Here is a 22,267-nt window from a genome sequence, read left to right as displayed (position 1 = left end):
TTTTTCACCTTGCGCTTGCCACAGTTTAAATCTGTGCAGTATACAAGCTGGGGAAGTTGTCCTCAGGCAGTTGGTTTTTTGGAAATCTCCAAAAATACTACAGTACATTTACTTCCAACCCTCAGAGATGGTAATCTTGCAAAAACACATAGGTGGCTCAGTCCATAGCATGTCTAATACAAGATGGTCTTCAGGGATTGAATGTATCAAGCCATTTTCTACAAATCTACCAGGTATTAAAGAGATGATGAATGAAGTGCAGATTCTCAATTTAACTGCTGAGACATCAAACATCTAAAAGGACGTGTAAAATATATTGATTCTTTTCAGTGTGTGGTTATGGCATCAGTTTGGAATAAAGTTTTAAATATAATTGATTATATAAAAAATTTTTAGAAGCGAGAAAAGTTACTACCGATGTAGAAGTAGACAGCTTATTGGATGATTGTGATATTTGAGAAGCATCTGTTAAAAAATTTTGCAAGAGTGCAAGCTGGAAAACCTTTTCAGAAAAACGCAACATGAGAAAAAAATCATCTGATGTGTCAACTAAAGTAGATGAGTCCAATCCAGAAGAAAGTTTCAAACGCTGGGTGTTATATGTTTTTCTAGACTGTAATTGCAATTATAGAAACACATTATACAGCTATCTGGAATGTTGATGAAATGTTTGTGGAAATATCTATCGCTTTCAGAAGAAGAACTGATTGAAACAACAAAAAAATTCATAAACACTAATAACAGTGATGTACGCAAAGACATGATAGATGATGAAGTTATCCTGTTGAACTTGATTCTGCCTGCTAAGTTTGAAAGTGAACTTTCCCCTATAAATTTTTTTAAAATATTGGAAAAACAGAAACTCAGAAGCATTTTTCCAAACATCTGTATTACTCTTTGGGTGTTTTGCACATTCCCTGTAACCATAGTTTTTTTTTTTTTTTTTGTCTTCAGTCATTTGACTGGTTTGATGCAGCTCTCCAAGATTCCCTATCTAGTGCTAGTCGTTTCATTTCAGTATACCCTCTACATCCTACATCCCCAACAATTTGTTTTACATACTCCAAACGTGGCCTGCCTACACAATTTTTCCCTTCTACCTGTCCTTCCAATATTAAAGCGACTATTCCAGGATGCCTTAGTATGTGGCCTATAAGTTTGTCTCTTCTTTTAACTATATTCTTCCAAATGCTTCTTTCTTCATCTATTTGCCGCAATACCTCTTCATTTGTCACTTTATCCACCCATCTGATTTTTAACATTCTCCTATACCACCAAATTTCAAAAGCTTCTAATCTTTTCTTCTCAGATACTCCGATTGTCCAAGTTTCACTTCCATATAAAGCGACACTCCAAACATACACTTTCAAAAATCTTTTCCTGAGATTTAAATTAATTTTTGATGTAAACAAATTATATTTCTTACTGAAGGCTCGTTTAGCTTGTGCTATTCGGCATTTTATATCGCTCCTGCTTCGTCCATCTTTAGTAATTTTACTTCCCAAATAACAAAATTCTTCTACCTCCATAATCTTTTCTCCTCCTATTTTCACATTCAGTGGTCCATCTTTGTTATTTCTACTACATTTCATTACTTTTGTTTTGTTCTTGTTTATTTTCATGCGATAGTTCTTGCGTAGGACTTCATCTATGCCGTTCATTGTTTCTTCTAAATCCTTTTTACTCTCGGCTAGAATTACTATATCATCAGCAAATCGTAGCATCTTTATCTTTTCACCTTGTACTGTTACTCCGAATCTAAATTGTTCTTTAACATCATTAACTGCTAGTTCCATGTAAAGATTAAAAAGTAACGGAGATAGGGAACATCCTTGTCGGACTCCCTTTCTTATTAGGGCTTCTTTCTTATGTTCTTCAATTGTTATTGTTGCTGTTTGGTTCCTGTACATGTTAGCAATTGTTTTTCTATCTCTGTATTAGTACCCTAATTTTTTTAAAATGCTGAACATTTTATTCCAGTCTATCTTATTGAATGCCTTTTCTAGGTCTATAAACGCCAAGTATGTTGGTTTTTTTTCTTTAATCTTCCTTCTACTATTAATCTGAGGCCTAAAATTGCTTCCCTTGTCCCTATACTTTACCTGAAACCAAATTGGTCTTCTCCTAACACTTCTTCCACTCTCCTCTTAATTCTTCTGTATAAAATTCTAGTTAAGATTTTTGATGCATGACTAGTTAAACTAATTGTTCTGTATTCTTCACATTTATCTGCCCCTGCTTTCTTTGGTATCATAACTATAACACTTTTTTTGAAGTCTGACGGAAATTCCCCTTTTTCATAAATATTACACACCAGTTTGTATAATCTATCAATCGCTTCCTCACCTGCACTGCGCAGTAATTCTACAGGTATTCCGTCTATTCCAGGAGCCTTTCTGCCATTTAAATCTTTTAATGCTCTCTTAAATTCAGATCTCAGTATTGTTTCTCCCATTTCATCCTCCTCAACTTCCTCTTCTTCCTCTATAACACCATTTTCTAATTCATTTCCTCCGTATAACTCTTCAATATATTCCACCCATCTATCGACTTTACCTTTCGTATTATATATTGGTGTACCATCTTTGTTTAACACATTATTAGATTTTAATTTATGTACCCCAAAATTTTCCTTAACTTTCCTGTATGCTCCGTCAATTTTACCAATGTTCATTTCTCTTTCCACTTCTGAACATTTTTCTTTAATCCACTCTTCTTTCGCCAGTTTGCATTTCCTATTTATAGCATTTCTTAATTGCCGATAGTTCCTTTTACTTTCTTCATCATTAGCATTCTTATATTTTCTACGTTCATCCATCAGCTGCAATATATCGTCTGAAACCCAAGGTTTTCTACCAGTTCTCTTTATTCCGCCTAAGTTTGCTTCTGCTGATTTAAGAATTTCCTTTTTAACATTCTCCCATTCTTCTTCTACATTTTCTACCATATCTTTTTTACTCAGACCTCTTGCGATGTCCTCCTCAAAAATCTTCTTTACCTCCTCTTCGTCAAGCTTCTCTAAATTCCACCGATTCATCTGACAACTTTTCTTCAGGTTTTTAAACCCCAATCTACATTTCATTATCACCAAATTATGGTCGCTATCAATGTCTGCTCCAGGGTAAGTTTTGCAGTCAACGAGTTGATTTCTAAATCTTTGCTTAACCATGATATAATCTATCTGATACCTTCCAGTATCGCCTGGCTTTTTCCAAGTGTATATTCTTCTATTATGATTTTTAAATTGGGTGTTGGCAATTACTAAATTATACTTCGTGCAAAACTCTATAAGTCGGTCCCCTCTTTCATTCCTTTTGCCCAGCCCGTATTCACCCACTATATTTCCTTCCTTGCCTTTTCCAATGCTTGCATTCCAATCTCCAACTATTATTAAATTTTCATCTCCCTTTACGTGTTTAATTGCTTCATCAATCTCTTCGTATACACACTCTACCTCATCATCATCATGGGCGCTTGTAGGCATATAAACGTTAACAATCGTTGTCGGTTTAGGTTTTGATTTTATCCTTATTACAATGATTCTATTGCTATGCGTTTTGAAATACTCCACTCTCCTCCCTATCTTCTTGTTCATCACGAAACCTACTCCTGCCTGCCCATTATTTGACGCTGAGTTAATTACTCTAAAATCACCTGACCAAAAGTCGCCTTCCTCTTCCCACCGAACCTCACTAATTCCTACTATATCCACATTCACCCTATCCATTTCCCTTTTTAAATTTTCTAGCCTACCAACCTTTTTTAAGCTTCTAACATTCCACGCTCCGACTCGTAGAATGTTATTTTTTAATTTTCTGGTGACCCCTTCCTTAGTAGTCCCCACCCGGAGATCCGAACGGGGGACTATTTTACCTCCGGAATATTTTACCAAGGAAGGCGCCTCCATTGTTGCTATGTGAAAATGCAGAGAGCCACATTTTCTTGGAAAAAAAGCAGCTGTAGTTTTCCATTGCTTTCAGCTGCGCAGTACTCAGAGGACTGAGTGATGTTGATACGGCCGTTTAAGTCATTGTGACTCACGCCCCTAACAACTACTGAAAGAGCTGCTGCCCTCTTTCAGGAATCATTCCTTAGTCTGGCTCTCAACAGATACCTCTCCGATATGGTTGCACCTTCGGTCCAGCTACTCTGTATCCCTGAGCACTCAAGCCCCCTCACCAACGGCAAGGTCTCATGATTCATAGAGGAGGGTAACCATAGCTGAAGCAGAAAGGTCCTTCAACAAGCTAGCAAGAGTGAAGGAAGAACTTCCTCCACTTCCAAGATCGATTATAGAGTTTGGAGACTCTTGCCGTGGAATCTTTTCTTCAGTAAACTTATTGAGAAGTTTGCCAAGAAAAATGTTAGAAATTCAATATTTTAACATGTGAAGAAAGAAACTTAAATGTTTTAAGAAATTTTTCTGAAGTACTGGTAACAGTTTTTGAGATTTTCAAGATAAAAATATTATTGCGATGTGAGAATTAATTTAATTAAAATTTAACTATTTTACAGAGTTATTTGTGTCTGTCATTTGTTTGTTTTTGAACCATTTGCCAAAATTAAAATCTTTCATTAAAATATTAAGAAGATTCAAATTACAATTACAAAAGAGTCCTGTACTACAATTAGTTAGAGGTAGGTCCATATTGGTGTGTCCCCAGGACTCAGGATTTCTTTCCATGGCTGTGATGGTACTCTGAGCAAGGTTTTACCACAGTTTTGCTTGATTCATTCAGCCAAATTCTGGGGCAGTTACATTTTTTATCTATGGAGTAGTCTGATTTATGCATGGTTCTACTGGTGCTTTCTACTTTTTTATTTAATTTATCTTATATTTATTCTTTTCAGCATTATAAGGGTGATATATAAATCATAAAATAATCTTGAAAGTTTTGAATTCAAACTGTAGTTAAAAATAACTGTAAAAAATGAAAGTACCTCTTTAAAATTTCAGATAGTACCTCTTAAAATTTCCAAGTATAATTAATTTATTTATAAATTAATGTTTTATATACAAATACAAACACTAAGTAAATTGTCAATGTTTTGAACATTTAGAATGTTATTTTGAAATCATCTTTAAGCCACAAAAATTCAAGTATAACTGAAATAATGATAATAGTTTTCAAAAAGGTTTATAATTACAAGTAATTATTCATATAGTTTTAGATTAGTTGAAAAAGGGGAGCAAGGTCATGAATGACACGGTGCTAGGCAAACTAGTTTGGAATGATTTCAAAACAGTTAAAATTATTTAACTGTGAATGAAATGTTCTTAAAAGTTAAAGATGGACATCAATGTTATTTAGATTTTTAAAAGATCATAATTTTTTGGATGTAAAAAATAAATAAATTCAATAAATGAGGATAATTTTTTGTTTATTTTTAATTAATCCAGGCATACTGGTAATTATGGAAAATATGTTTTGTTTGTTTTAGGATCATTTGGAATTTCTTTTGTCACAGCTTTTTTACTTGTTTTTATTTTTTTTACAGATCAGTTGATATGTGGAATATGTCTAACGTTCGTAATGTAGTTGATGGTAATTTGTCTACCCCTAATGGACTTGCAGTCGATTGGTTGGCAGATAATATCTACTGGACTGATACAACTAGGAAAGTATTAGAAGTCGCTAGACTTGATGGTTCATCTCGTAAAGTCATTATTTTCACTGGTCTGGATGAACCAAGAGCAGTAGCTCTGTTCCCAAGCAAAGGGTTAGTAATTTTTATTTTATTCCAAAATGATCATCAGATTTAACCTAAATTAAAAATTGTTTTTAAAATTTACCTCAATATAAAATGCAGTTATAATGAAATACTCATAATCGGTTAAAAAATTATATTTTAGTTTAAAGATAAGAACATATATAATTTTAATCCAGAATAATTATATTCAGTTTTTGTTACTTTTTTTAATCTTCTGTATTTTTACTATTAAAACTGACTTAAGTTGAATGTAAAATTTTGCTGAGATTATAATAAAAGCTACCTTTTCTTAATCCATCTTCTGACTAACTCTGTACTGAGTATTGGTTAATTTTTACAGTTAATTTTAAGAACCACACCGAAGAAAGCATGTTATTTATTAAGAGCTAGTGGTTTAATCATCTTTTTATTGTGTTAAAATAACATCTTCTATTTAGATTTTAATTCATTAATAATAATGTGTTTTACTCTAAAATTTTTTTATTAGTTTATATTCTACATCTTTTATTGTTATTCAGACTGCTGTATTGGACAGACTGGGGTGATGTTCCTAAAATAGAACGTTCATTTATGGATGGTTCAAAAAGGAAAACTGTGATAACTTCTGCTCTTGGATTTCCAAACGGTTTAGCTATAGATTATGAAGAAGAGAAATTATATTGGACAGATGCATTGAAAGATAGAATAGAAATGTCTGATATAGATGGTAAAGAGAGGATTCCGCTCGTACCAGAAACAACACATCCATTCGGTTTAACTCAGGTAATGTTTTTTAGATATATTTATACAAAATTATATTTTTAATGTAGTTCAAAATTTTGATATATGAGGTGTGTTCAAAAAAATAACCAAATTTTTCTATAAGAAAAAATTATATTGAATATTTATAGCATTATACAATTAATCATCTTCAAAGTACTTTCATTTCCACTGCAAATACACCGCTATAGCATATCTAAATTTCAGTGGAAGTGATCAACTAGTTTTGGAGATTTTTGAGCCACAAGATTTTATACATAGACCTATAAATAAATATTTATATATAAAGAAACCACAATTTAAATTAATGTTATTTTTATACTCTCACATCTCAAAACATAAAGAAAATTAGTTTTCACCCCCATCCTATGCAACCATGTTGAAAGTAACTGTACTTTTCTATGAAAAATCTGTAAAAAAAAGAAATGTTGATAACATTGTTTTCTTCATTCATAAAATATATTAAAATCATGCAGTTAATATTTTTTTATGAAAGTGTTTCTGTTACTTTTTAAACAAATTCTGCCAAATTTGGTTAACTCCAATAGAAAAGCATGGTGCATTGGTTTGTTTGCTGGTATGTCCTCACATTTTTATTTTGAATGAAGCACACGAATAATTCATTCATGAAACAATTTTTTTTATTCTCTTTAGCCTCCAGGAATCACTGTCAGGTATTACTTCAGAGTGTAAGTGAAGTGCAGTCTTGTACAGTCTCAGATTGATCATTTCTGAGATGTGTGGTTAATTGAAACCCAACCACTAAAGAACACCAGTATCCATGATCTAGTATTCAAATCCATATAAAAGTAACTGCTTTTACTAGGATTTGAATGTTGGAACTCTCGACTTTGAAATCAGCTGATCTGCGAAGACGCGTTCACCACTAGACCAACCTGGTGGGTCGTTCAAACGATTTACGTATACTTCTTGATACGAACGAATTATCTAAAATTATATGAGGTTTGAGAATAAAAAAGGAAAACAGCAGGGTTAGAGCTGTGTTTAAAAAATCTCTACTCAAGAAACAGCTAAATATGTTCAGGATTTTTTTAAGCTTTTCATTGTAAAAGTTTTTGTTGTGGTTAGAACAATAAATTCATGAATGTTATTTAGTTACAATTGGCAAAAACATTTAACAAAATCACGTGTAATGAAATATAAACAATGTAACATTTTCATGGCTGCCATAGGCTCACCTTTTTTCTAATTAATTACTAAAGTTAGTGGTCTTTTATCTGTTTATTGTATGTATTATTGAATATATATATATTTTTTTTTAGTTTGGTGATCATATTTATTGGACTGATTGGTACAAAAAGGTTGTTGAAAGAGCTGATAAAATGACTGGTAGAAACAGAGCAACTATTCGGTCTGATATATTAAATGTTATGGAAATTCAAGCCGTAACACCTGATCGACAGCCTGGTTGGTCACCGTGTGTTATAGATAATGGACATTGTTCACATCTTTGTTTATACCGTGGTCATCATGATTATGTTTGTGCATGTCCTGATATACAGGATGATACTACTTGCTCTAAAGGTAAATTATTTTTTTAAGTATTAATCAAAAAGTGTCTGAATTCTGAAATATGGCAACCTTATTTACTGTGGTTGACAACATCACTTTTGTATTAGGACAATACACTTTATGTATTTAACTGAATTAAAAAATGAGACAGTTTTTGATTCGACATATTTACATTTTTTAAAATGTGTATTCAAGCCATACACTTGTAACAAATATATCAATTTTTATGATTTTTTTCATCTGTAGAGATATCCCCTCTATGGTTCCATAGTAATTTTTTCCAGATAATGTCAGTGAAAGAAGTTTTAAACGAAAACTTATACAATTATGTATGTAATTTAAAGATATTTTTTGTGAGTCATTATCTTTACGTGGTAATGGATGATTATAATGTAATTGAAAATAATCTGAAGTAATTCTGATTCTCAAAATATTTTTAAGCAGAACTTTATGAAAATTTGAAGTAAAACCATAATATATATATATATATATACCCATATTCCTAAATAGCTCTTACTCTGTAATAGTTAATAACATCATATTTCCTATCATTCCTTTTACATTATTTTCATCTCACATTTTACGTTCTTTGCAAACTATTTTTATCATACATGAATAATTTTTTTGTAGGTTTCCAACATTTAAATTACAAAAAAATTGAAAAGCTTAAAATTACGATTTAAAAAAATAATTAGTATTCATTTAGTTTTTTAATTTTTTTTTAGTCTGGCAGATTTTGGATTGTTAAGATACTGGTAATTATTAATTTGGTAATGACTTAAAGAGTATGAAGTTTAAATTACCAAATATTATTTATACATTTACTTTAAATCTATTCTGTTGTTGCCGTAGCAGTATAATCATATAATTTTTCATTTAAATGTCTAGCAATCAGCAAAAATTTTGGATATCAGGGTTTTTTACAAATGTTGACATTTCAAGACCATCTTAATCCAAAAAAAGAATTATAGAAATTTCTGAAGATATATGTACATGTTTTGGCCTTATTTTGATTAATATTTCTGAACACTTAAACATGAATTTTTTGAAAATGGCTCAAAAAGTTTCTATATATGGAACATTGACGGCATTGAATTTTAGGCAAAATTAAGAAAGTAAGGGGTAGGTTCTGCATTTTAAATTTAACTTTTTGTATAGGTAGCAGGAAAGCTTAGCACAATAGAAGTACTTATCAAGTTATTTGGAAATTGAAAGTTTTAAGCCAGTTAGTTTAGGTTGGGTGTGTTCAACATTGTTTCTAAACAGTTTATAACTCATATATCAGAAACTCATAGACAAAAAAGTTGAACTTTGGCATAAATATTGATTTTTATCCAAGGAGATATCATAGTAACCATATTTCTTTTAGTAAGCCATAATTTTTTTTTAACTTTGCTGAATAACGTTGCACTGAATTGCACTAACTTATTGAAGTAAATAATTATTCCAATTAAATAAAAAAGTAAATAATTATTACTTATTTTTAAATAAACTTTATTTAAGTTTACTTGTTGAAGTTAAGTTTTTAAGTATTTATTTAAGTAAAGATCTGTCAAACTAGGTAAGTTATGCAACTCTCTCCTAGATTTTTTTTGTTTTTTATACTGAACTGGCCTTTGTTTTTTTAAAGAGTATTTCTATAAAATCACTCACTTATTTTCTTTGAAATTGCAATAATATTGTATGAACATATGAAAAAAATATTTTGTGTTAAACAGAACCAAGTCAACGTGTTTGGTCTCCAGGAGAGTCTTCACAAAATAATGAGGATGCAGTTGGCTTACCTACTGTAGTTATATTTATGTCCATTGCTCTATGTTTAATTATCATTAGTGGATGTGCAATTGGTATTGCACTTGTTCAACACAGGTGAGCATTAATTTAGTTAAATATTAATTATTTTTTATGCAAAACTGCTATTTGTCAAATGGTATTGTTAAAATGGAGTAGCCAATGTCGCATACAACAATTCAGCCCAATAAAGCTTAATGCTCTTCCTTGGACATCTCAGAATATTTCAATAGAAGTTGGAATCCATAGTATGACCCTCAGGGATGAATTCATGGTACATACCCTTTGAGTGTCAAAAAAATGATAAGCATGCTTTTGGGTCTCGCTCCTAATCTGCCTTGTCTTCTTCAGTCTTGAAGAATGTGGGATCTTTCACCCAACTATTGCTTAGTCTAGATCATAGCTAAAAACCCAAGTCATTCCCAGTGATTATCCACAACACAAAATTAAGTCATCCTGGGCATTCTGGCAGAGACCTGATTTTCATACAATGCTTCTACCACTCAGAAATCAGGAGCCTAGCCATGCACTTCGCAATGGCATGATGTATGTTTAAAACAGATAATGAAGATTGCTTGCACTATCCCAAATGACACATAGTGGTCAGAAATTTCCTTTATAGTGATCTGTGATCCTCACAAATTGATATAAAATGTATACCAAGAGCAGTCTTGACTCTTGATCCCAAAGTCATTGATCTTGACCTTTGATCATATTTTGAACAAAAATCAAGACCTTGGGTTCATCTCATTTTTTTCTCTACTCTCACACACAAGAGGATTTCTGATAAAGAGTTGTCCTGACCTTTTCCTTCCAGTAATGTTCTGCCCCACAAAGCCAGAGTTTCAACCTAATAACCTTCTATGGCTCATTACTTCAGTGGGTTATTACACAGCTCTGTTACATCACTTCAAGGTATCTATCAAATTTCTAAGCAGAATTTGATTTACCTCTCTGCTCTAACTAATGGTCAGTGATGAAATTACAGATGTGCCCATGAACATGGTCACAAAAGCACATCATGTGCAACACTGTTCTCAGAGTATATGCAGAGTGGCTGGGAAGTCACCTTACCCCTAAAGTTAACAAAAAATATGTGTTTAGAATATACGGTATTTTTGTCGGGGCTGGTTGGCAACAGTTTTTTATGTCACACTGAGTAAAATACAGTTGTGCTAAAATGGCTGACATGAGTAGTTACAGCATCGAGGAGCAGTTAGTGACAAACATATGGGTTCATGAACGGCAGTGTACAAATTAAACAATGAAGCTAATTAGTGATATGTTTTGGCAACGCTTTAATAAGCCACCACCACGAAAAGCAACAATGTTAGCTTGGGAAAAATGTGCGTTTGAATCAGGTAGTGTTAAAGGTAGGCCACAGAGTGGACGAAAGTTATTACATGGTTAGAAATATGTGCTGCTGTTGCAGTTTCCATTGAACAATTCCCAGTGAAATCAACTTATAAACAATCAGCTGAACTTCGTATACCGCAGACAACAATGCAAGAATTTGAAAAAGGAGTTGAAAGTTAGGCCATTTCATCTGATGTTAATATTGAACTGTCAGATGTTGACATGGAATGTTGTGCTGCATCCTGCTGGGCTTTATTAGAAAAAGCTCCCACTGCAGTGCACTGAGGAAAGATGCTTTTTACTGACGAATGTGCAATCTATCACAGTTCACGTGCCAAAAGTATGTTATTTTGGGTGAAAGAAAATCCTTATTATGTGACAGTCTGAAAGAAATCCTTCGCAAGTCATGGTACGGGCTGGAATGGCAGCTCATCATTTGTTTCATTTTATTTTTTTGATGGGCCAGTGAATCTACAAACTTCTTTAGGTATTTTGGAGACATGGTTAGTTAATACCACAGCTACTAAAGAAGAATCTCGTGGAACAAGTACGGCTGCAGCGGGATGGAGCATCTTCACATTTTGCTCTATCAATCCATGTGTTTCTGAATGAAAAATTTCCAGGATGTTGGATCGGTCACAGTACTTCATTATTATGGCCACCATGAAGTCCTGATCTCACCACACTAGACAATTAATTGTGGGGAATTATCAAGGCTCACTTATCTGCATGTCACTATACCACATTTAAAGAATTGCATGCTGCTGTGAGGGACGCCTTCCATAATGTAACACCAGAAATGCTCCATCGCATGTCACAGAGGACAGGGCGACATACAGAATTGTGTGTGCAACATGAGGGCGAACACACATGGCAAACTCACTAGACCATTAAAATTAATACTGTGTATCAAGTGAGTAAATAAAATAATTCATTATTATTTCACATTTTTCATTTATAACTTATTTAAAATTTTAATTCTAACTTTAGGGGGTATGGTGACTTTCTTTCGGCCACCTTGTGGCATGCTAACCCATAAAGGTGACTACTGTGCACATATGCTTGCAACCTACTAGATTTTTTTTTTGTAGGATTAATCTTGGAATTTTTTGGTTGCACCTCATGTATGTTTTAGAAAGAAGCAACTGGCCATTATATTATTACTTTTTATTTTTTAACTGGCTCTCCCTCCTCTATGAATCATGAGACCTTGCCGTTGGTGAGGGGGCTTGAGTGCTCAGGGATACAGAGTAGCTGGAACGAAGGTGCAACCATATCGGAGAGGTATCTGTTGAGAGCCAGACTAAGGAATGATTCCTGAAAGAGGGCAGCAGCTCTTTCAGTAGTTGTTAGGGGCGTGAGTCACAATGACTTAAACGGCCATATCAACATCACTCAGTCCTCTGAGTACTGCGCAGCTAAAAGCAATGGAAAACTACAGCTGTTTTTTTTTCCAAGAAAATGTGGCTCTCTGCATTTTCAAAAGCAATAATGGAGGCGCCTTCCTTGGTAAAATATTCGGGAGGTAAGATAGTCCCCCATTTGGATCTCCGGGTGGGGACTACTAAGGAGGGGGTCACCAGAAAAGTAAAAAATATCATTCTACGAGTCGGAGCGTGGAATGTTAGAAGCTTAAAAAAGGTTGGTAGGCTAGAGAATTTAAAAAGGGAAATGGATAGGTTAAACGTGGATATAGTAGGAATTAGTGAGGTTCGGTGGGAAGAGGAAGGTGACTTTTGGTCGGGTGACTTTAGAGTAATTAACTCAGCGTCAAATAATGGGCAGGCAGGAGTAGGGTTCGTGATGAACAAGAAGATAGGGAGGAGAGTGGAGTATTTCAAGACGCATAGCGATAGAGTCATTGTAATAAGGATAAAATCAAAACCTAAACCGACAACGATTGTTAACGTCTATATGTCTACAAGCGCCCATTATGATGATGAGGTAGAATGTGTATACGAAGAGATTGATGAAGCAATTAAACACGTAAAAGGAGATGAAAATTTAATAATAGTTGGAGATTGGAATGCAAGCATTGGAAAAGGCAAGGAAGGAAATATAGTGGGTGAATACGGACTGGGCAAAAGGAATGAAAGAGGTGACCGACTTGTAGAGTTTTGCACGAAGTATAATTTAGTAATTGCCAACACCCACTTAAAAAACCATAATAGAAGAATATACACGTGGAAAAAGCCAGGCGATACTGCAAGGTATCAGATAGATTATATCATGGTTAAGCAAAGATTTAGAAATCAACTCGTGGACTGCAAAACTTACCCTGGAGCAGACATTGATAGCGACCATAATTTGGTGATAATGAAATGTAGATTGGGGTTTAAAAACCTGAAGAAAAGGTGTCAGATGAATCGGTGGAATTTAGAGAAGCTTGAGGAAGAGGAGGTAAAGAAGATTTTTGAGGAGGACATCGCAAGAGGTCTGAGTAAAAAAGATAATGTAGAAAATGTAGAAGAAGAATGGGAGAATGTTAAAAAGGAAATTCTTAAATCAGCAGAAGCAAACTTAGGCGGAATAAAAAGAACTGGTAGAAAACCTTGGGTTTCAGACGATATATTGCAGCTGATGGATGAACGTAGAAAATATAAGAATGCTAGTGATGAAGAAAGTAAAAGGAACTATCGGCAATTAAGAAATGCTATAAACAGGAAGTGCAAACTGGCGAAAGAAGAGTGGATTAAAGAAAAGTGTTTAGAAGTGGAAAGAGAAATGAACATTGGTAAAATCGACAGAGCATACAGGAAAGTTAAGGAAAATTTTGGGGTACATAAATTAAAATCTAATAATGTGTTAAACAAAGATGGTACACCTATATATAATACGAAAGGTAAAGTCGATAGATGGGTGGAATATATTGAAGAGTTATACGGAGGAAATGAATTAGAAAATGGTTTTATAGAGGAAAAAGAGGAAGTTGAGGAGGATGAATTGGGAGAAACAATACTGAGATCTGAATTTAAGAGAGCATTAAAAGATTTAAATGGCAGAAAGGCTCCTGGAATAGACGGAATACCTGTAGAATTACTGCGCAGTGCAGGTGAGGAAGCGATTGATAGATTATACAAACTGGTGTGTAATATTTATGAAAAAGGGGAATTTCCATCAGACTTCAAAAAAAGTGTTATAGTAATGATACCAAAGAAAGCAGGGGCAGATAAATGTGAAGAATACAGAACAATTAGTTTAACTAGTCATGAATCAAAAATCTTAACTAGAATTCTATACAGAAGAATTGAGAGGAGAGTGGAGGAAGTGTTAGGAGAAGACCAATTTGGTTTCAGGAAAAGTATAGGGACAAGGGAAGCAATTTTAGGCCTCAGATTAATAGTAGAAGGAAGATTAAAGAAAAACAAACCAACATACTTGGCGTTTATAGACCTAGAAAAGGCATTCAATAAGATAGACTGGAATAAAATGTTCAGCATTTTAAAAAAATTAGGGTACTAATACAGAGATAGAAAAACAATTGCTAACATGTACAGGAACCAAACAGCAACAGTAGCACTTGAAGAACATAAGAAAGAAGCCGTAATAAGAAAGGGAGTCCGACACGGGTGTTCCCTGTCTCCGTTACTTTTTAATCTTTACATGGAGCTAGCAGTTAATGATGTTAAAGAACAATTTAGATTCGGAGTAACAGTACAAGGTGAAAAGATAAAGATGCTACGATTTGCTGATGATATAGTAATTCTAGCCGAGAATAAAAAGGATTTAGAAGAAACAATGAACGGCATAGATGAAGTCCTACGCAAGAACTATCGCATGAAAATAAACAAGAACAAAACAAAAGTAATGAAATGTAGTAGAAATAACAAAGATGGACCACTGAATGTGAAAATAGGAGGAGAAAAGATTATGGAGGTAGAAGAATTTTGTTATTTGGGAAGTAGAATTACTAAAGATGGACGAAGCAGGAGCGATATAAAATGCCGAATAGCACAAGCTAAACGAGCCTTCAGTAAGAAATATAAGTTGTTTACATCAAAAATTAATTTAAATGTCAGGAAAAGATTTTTGAAGGTGTATGTTTGGAGTGTCGCTTTATATGGAGGTGAAACTAGGACAATCGGAGTATCTGAGAAGAAAAGGTTAGAAGCTTTTGAAATGTGGTGCTATAGGAGAATGTTAAAAATCAGATGGGTGGATAAAGTGACAAATGAAGAGGTATTGCGGCAAATAGATGAAGAAAGAAGCATTTGGAAAAATATAGTTAAAAGAAGAGACAGACTTATAGGCCACATACTAAGGCATCCTGGAATAGTCGCTTTAATTTTGGAAGGACAGGTAGAAGGGAAAAATTGTGTAGGCAGGCCACGTTTGGAATATGTAAAACAAATTGTTAGGGTTGTAGGATGTAGAGGGTATACTGAAATGAAACGACTAGCACTAGATAGGGAATCTTGGAGAGCTGCATCAAACCAGTCAAATGACTGAAGACAAAAAAAAAAAAAAACTGGCTCTCTTATTTTTGCCTATTCCTTAATTACTTTCCCCAAAATTTCTTAATCATGTCACCTAAGACTTTGTATTAAAACCAGTAATAGTAATAGATAGTTCATACTCTGAAGTTGTGGTGAAGTGAAGTGGTGGTTCCAGAGGCTAAACTGAAAAAGTAGAATTGAGATAGTTAAAAAAATCCTTCATGGTGATGACATCCTTCAAGCCCTTGTGCATCCATTTGTGTATGCATGTGTATTATATAGCCTATTTTAAATACTAATTTTTGAACAAGGTAGATGAAAATCAACAAAAAGAGCTATGTTAGTAAGTCAAATCAAATTTTAAATACTGATATACACCAAAGTATTACCCTTGCTGATTTGAGTCATTGTACACAGTGCTTTCTTTAAACAAATACATAAATTTTTTGTTTTATATGTCCCACGTATTGTTTGGTTATAATGCTCATGAAGCACAAAAGGCATTCATAACACAAGAATTGAAGAAGCTAGTAGGTTTGTGGTAATCCATAGAACAACATTATGTGAATGTAAGACTAAAGTTCATGGAAAATTACGTATATCATTTGATACCTTAGATAGTAGAAACATTTTTATTGATAATCAAAAGCAGTTTTTTGTTGTTTTTTTTTAAATTAAAAGTGATATCATTCAAGTGAATAATTCTTTTCAACCTACTGTCATAAAAATTTAGGTAGTTACAATTTAATTTCATTTTTGATTCACCTTTTATAATCAGTATCGAGTTACCAGGGTTTTTTAAATACAGTAAATAAAATAAAACAGTAATATACCTGTTACTGCTATTCAGATTGAGTGCTAAATAATTTATTAGATAAGAATTATAGAGCTTAATGATGAGATAACATTATTGGACTGACTATATTCTGTAAAAAATAATTGTAAGTATGAAAGAGGTCAGAAAAGGTATTGAATTTCTAGATACCATTGAGAAAAAATGATCCTGGAGAGAATGTAAAAGAAAGGTAAATTTAATTAGAGGAAATTCAAGTCTTTTAATGTCTGTTGTTGACAAAATGGTTATAGATTTATTATCTGTTCAAAAAATTTAAAGAATTACTATATTTAGAAATCCTGTGCATAATTTAATTACTCTTGTAATCAAGTTACTCATTTAATGTATAAAAGTTAATCTTTTTTATTATTTAGGCGACAACACAGAAGTAAGAAATATTATGATGGTCGAAGTGTACTGACTTTCTCAAATCCTAATTATAATGCGTCCAGTTCAGATGTCGGTCACGTTTCAGGTGATAAACGACCTTTCCTTTGGCGTAAATTAAAGTATGATAAATCACAGGTAAATTGTACAATTAATATTATGTTTTAATAATTTGCTACATTAGATAAAATGTTACAAAGTAGGAGCTCTGATATTTTTTTTTTTGAAATTAGGTTGCTCAGCTCTAGTATATTTTGTACAACTGCTGATAGAAAATAGAGCCCTGTGGTGTTCTACAGCATTAATTTTCAAACTTTTTCACCCATTATCAACATTGAGAATCAACAATTTTCTAGTAACCCCAAAATTTTTAAACTTACCAAATATTAAAAATAGTAATTGCACTTGCTGTTTTTTAGATGTGCTCTTAAAAACAGCAATTGCAATTATTGTTTTTAAACGTGGCATATCCTATTTCTAAGTTGAAACTTACATTTTCATTGAGAGAAATCAAAATGCATACTTAGATCATATTTGGAAGTATTTTTATTAAAATTGCTTTCAAAAAAATTACAATTGTATCTATATAGTTATATAACAATAATAGTGATGGCATATTCAATATAACAATACAATAATTAAAACAAAGTTTTCACTTGAAAAATTGCACTTACATTAATGTGAAGGATGAAGGTGTGCTTTAATGAGTATTATATCAGGCTCAAATTTATTTAAAAACAGCCATAAGTCACCATGTTCAGTAACATGCAGCTGATTTCTTTTTTTGGTTAGCAACATTTCTACAAGCATTAAACAAGTATGAACAATCCATTGTTCATACAAGTATGACAATAGGATTGCTATCAGAAATCATTGAACAATCGGCCGTAATCCAGGGTACAGTTGCAGATTGGTTTTTGCAGCCAAAATTCTTGGTAGCCATTCTTGAATATTATTGTTATTTATTTGTTTGTTGTTCTATAAGTTGTTCTTCTAACTGGGATGATCCTGTTGTGTTGACATTTGAAAAAGGTTTCAGCACCCAGTCTGGTATGTCCATATTTAAAATGTCCTGGAATCGTTCTTTGAAATCACCGTAAAGGTTGTCCAAGTATTGGCAGTAAACAAGCAAATTATTGTTATTGAAGGATACTGCTGAAAATTAGGGAAGTTATTAAATTCACATCTACCAATATTTCTCTTGTTTAACAGCAGTTTGGCTAACAAAGCAACAACAACATTTTTTGTTTTAATCAAGTTCAATTTGTTGCCTTGAAGCTGGAGATTAATCATTAAACAATTTATATAGGTCTATCAAATACGCAGAATCATTCTTTGATGTAATGAGGTCATTGTGCAGCTCTGGATCTTTGTTTTTCAAGAACTCTCAAGCAGATTGTAAAATCAAATCAGACAAGTACCTTTTGATAGTAAGCACACTTGTGTGTGAAGCAGCAAGCAGTTGAAATCTTCTTCATTGGCAACTCAAAGCTGACTAAATAATCTGTCATGTACTGTGTTGCTTCTGATTTTATTAACTGCTCTGATAACGTATTGCAGTGATGTATGCAAGCGTTCACTCAGGTTTCTCGCAACTAAATGTTGGTGATGAATGATGCAACGTACATACAGCAAGCACGTGTGGAACTTTATTTTTTAAGTACGTTATGAAGCCTTTTTGACACCCTGTCCCAGAGCACCATCATATCAATTGACATAATATTCTTCAAAAGAATTTCCTTTTCATCACAAAACGTTTCCAATATATTGTATATGATTTCTCCCCTTGCATCTGTCTCTAAATTTCTAGCAAATAATAGTTCTTGATATATTTTCTCATCTTTGATAAACCTCACGTACGACAACAACAATGCTTCATTAGTTGGTAAAGTGGAACTTATCCAACTAAATTGAAAATTGGCAAGTCTTCAGATGAATGCATAATGATTCTTCAATGTTTTCAGCCACCTCATCAATTCGTCTTTGCACAGAACTATTGCTCCTGCTGCTGGTTTATGGAGCACAGTGGGTATTACTTCTTTTACTGCCAGTAAAATTAAATCTTCCCCAATAGTGTGTGGTTTACCTGTTTCAGCAATTAACATTTTGATATTGTACGAAGCTCAAAGTTTGTTATCGTCTTGCCTAAGCCGCTGAAAAAAGTTTTGATATAGTTGGCTGAGCTACATACATTTTTCCAGGTCTTGAAAATAGGCCACATCTTTGTGTTTCTTATCAGTACATTTTATTAAAATGATCTTGTGGCGTAGAAGGCTTCATCGCTTCATTTGAAAAAGTTTTTTGACAAATAAATCACATTGGCAATGATGGATTTGTGGGATTTTCGATAAATCCATATTTTATACATCCACTCTACTGCCGTTTCTTCTTTTTTCCTTCCGACATGGTTTTGACTTCACAAATATGTGAGTAAAAGATTGACTTTAAAAAACCTGCTACCGATTGCACAGGAAAATACTAATAAAATAAAAGAAACAATTACTGCCTTTATATAGGTTTGAAATGCAATACACACCAACAGGAATAAACATGCAATACTCGTTTACTGCATGTGATAGAATTCGTACTCAGCAAGTTAGAACTAACACCGATAATCCTGTCAATTCATCCAGGATTGGAAAAATTGCGTTGTTTAACTCAAACAGACCTTAAGTCATATAAAAATTGACTTAACCATTGATAACTTAATAATTTTAATATGTTTTTGAGAAATGCTGTGCGATTCATAAAATAAATAGCATTTTAAACAGGATGGCATAACCTGTAATTTAGTATAAAAATCATATAATATCCGGAAATTGGTTTGTTTATAATTTGTATTAAAAAATTAAAAATATGTTGTTTTTTTTTCTACTTCAATTTTGTGTTGTATATATATATATATATATATATATATATATATATTACCTGTCACTTTTTCATTTCTTTGTTGATGATTGAATAAATAATGCTTTATATATAATAAGTATCCAATTTTTTTGACATATTTATTATTAGAAGTCGTCAAAATGACACATTTGGTGACTACTACACAGAACAAAGAAAGATTCGAACTTGCGTTAGTAAAGTGGTTGTATAACAAAGAATATAAATCAGTTTTATTTTTTTTTATTTTGTACTACTGTTACATTATACAGTGGTACAAAAAATTAAAAGGACACCTATATGTTATGTTAAAAACTCATTGTATTCTAAAACTCAGTGTTTTAACTTTGCAACCAAGGGACTTAGAGAGACAAATAAAAGAAATTAAAGCTTGAATACTCTACTTTTTGACAGTGCACTTCAGATTTCAAAAATCATCAAATTATGAAAAAAACATCAGTGAAAAGAAAAGTTTAAAAAATTTTAAAGTTTTTCTTCATGTTTGATTGAGCATAGGGAGGAAATGAAATTTTTTCTGTAAACTGCATTAAAATTGTTTGAAAGCTTAAGACTTAGGATTTCTTGTTTTGTATGTCTCTATGATTTTTTTGAACCGAAGTATTCCACTTTAAAGAGAAAAGGCCATTTTTGTCTGAATATCTCTCAATTTAAACAATGTAACAAATAAATATGGAAATTAAAGGGTTTTGATCTAGCTTTAATGACAAATTGTGAGTTCTCTTTTGTAGCATTGCAGTTTTTAGCTTTTGTTCATTTTGTGCTAAGATATTAAAATCTTTAGTGACTGAGACTGTAATATGATCATGTTAGCATGATGATGTTAAGCTGAGAGCGGGTGATACATGTTGCAGTCTAATAATTTTTTGTACTAGTGTAGTATATATTTAATTTTAGTTTGAAATATCAGGAAAACATCATTTTTGCATTTTTTTAAAATCAGCCATCGTCTTCCTAGACCGCTTGAAAGCCTCCAATTTTCTGTGGTCCTTCTACTACCCCCCCTGAAGGCCTCTAGCGCCTAAAGGGGGCGTTATCGCCTACTTTGAGAACGACTGGTGTAGAGAATTATATTTTCTATGTTTACTAAGTATGATTTAACAATATTTTTTTCATTTATTTATAAATTTATTGAACATTAAAATTTCATTACAAGAAAAACAGATAGATTTTTTATAAATAATTCTCTGTAGTTCTGCAGATTTTCTTTAAATAAATTAAATAGGTTACATATTTATATATTTACTCATTTAAACATATGACATAGAAGTGTGAATTAGTTAACACAATATTCATTTATGATCTCTATTTTTTTGTTCTATTTAAAAAATAAACAGAAGTGGATCCATGATATTAATCTAAAGAGAAATGAGTAAGATGAAGTTCATATTTTGATCCCACAGTTAGTGAAGAATATATAATGAACAGTGAGTGCCTGTTTTGATGAAATTGTAAACCTAATCACAATAACAGGACTTCATTTTTTCGTTAGAATTTTTGTAATCCTCATTTGATTAATCTTATACAATTGGATATTTACAACTATTATTATTTTATGTACAATTTCCATCAACATTTCTATAAACAAACACTTTTTTTTTAAATATATCCAAAATTATAAAAATACTATTGATTACAAAATAAATCTACAGTAATTTTAATCATTCACAAATTCACATTATTATAGCTAGACTGTTGTGCTGATTTGATTAGGAATATAATCTGCTGCTTATGTAGGTCCTTGTAAATCTAATACTGCAAATACTTTGTTACTGCTGCAAATATTCTACACCATTCTTAAAATAATGTGGTTTGATATGGTGTAATAGTCCATTTTTCTCATCTTCTAACTTGAAAGATATATTTATCATCAAATACAAGTATTTTATTACGTGACTCATGCTATAAACGTAAACCTCTAATAATATTGGATGAACAGCTTGGTTAATTTGGGTGTACTGAATTAAGACTATATTTTTTTTAATTTCTAGGAAAGAGTTTACGATGTGCATAGCGAAAGTGATAAACAAACTGCTAGTCCTGAGGTAATATCACTTATTCCAGGTTCTACCTCACCATGTCCTCCAGACAGATCGACATCTCCCAATAATGATGGAGTTGATAATCCCAGTCTCAAGGTTGTATAAGCTCATTTTGGGTATGGAATTATAATTATTAATTATAACCCTACCCAAACTCTACTACGATTAAAATTTTGTTTTATAATTTGTATATTATTATTATAATTATAATTGTATAATTTCCTTCATTTTTTTAGTGCACAAATAATAGAATAATTAAACTGAAGAGAAATAATCTGCAATTACTCAACAATACGTAAAATATTTAAGTAATTTAGTTAATTATCTTTTTAAGTTTTTAGAAATTAAAATTTGTTATAATTTTTTTTTTTATTTAATATTATGTAGAGTCTACTGCAGTCCTTTTAACAATCTAGTAATTCAGCGTTTTCACGTATCTTTTTTGTCATATTTTTTCCAATAAACATATTTTTATAAGGGTTTGTTATATAAATTATTATTGTAATATTAAT

The 22,267-nt window shown here is 32.3% G+C and overlaps 1 protein-coding gene across 1 annotated transcript in view; it reads left to right on the top strand.

Moving 5' to 3' along the window:
* The window catches only part of LOC142319831 (low-density lipoprotein receptor-related protein 4-like), a 150,878-nt gene extending 128,966 nt beyond the window's left edge, over nt 1-21,912 (top strand). Inside the window, exons 28-33 of the mRNA XM_075357504.1 lie at nt 5,500-5,721; nt 6,231-6,474; nt 7,755-8,016; nt 9,723-9,873; nt 16,797-16,947; nt 21,705-21,912. Coding sequence (XP_075213619.1) covers nt 5,500-5,721; nt 6,231-6,474; nt 7,755-8,016; nt 9,723-9,873; nt 16,797-16,947; nt 21,705-21,860 — 1,186 coding nt within the window. The 3' untranslated portion in view covers nt 21,861-21,912. The remainder of the gene's footprint in view (nt 1-5,499; nt 5,722-6,230; nt 6,475-7,754; nt 8,017-9,722; nt 9,874-16,796; nt 16,948-21,704) is intronic.
* The last annotated feature ends 355 nt before the right edge of the window (nt 21,913-22,267 follow it).

Source organism: Lycorma delicatula, chromosome 2 (assembly GCF_047948215.1).
Source record: "Lycorma delicatula isolate Av1 chromosome 2, ASM4794821v1, whole genome shotgun sequence".
NCBI lineage: Eukaryota > Metazoa > Arthropoda > Insecta > Hemiptera > Fulgoridae > Lycorma > Lycorma delicatula.
The sequence above is the reverse complement of the archived record's forward strand: the minus strand, read 5'-3'. Positions and strand labels throughout refer to the sequence as shown.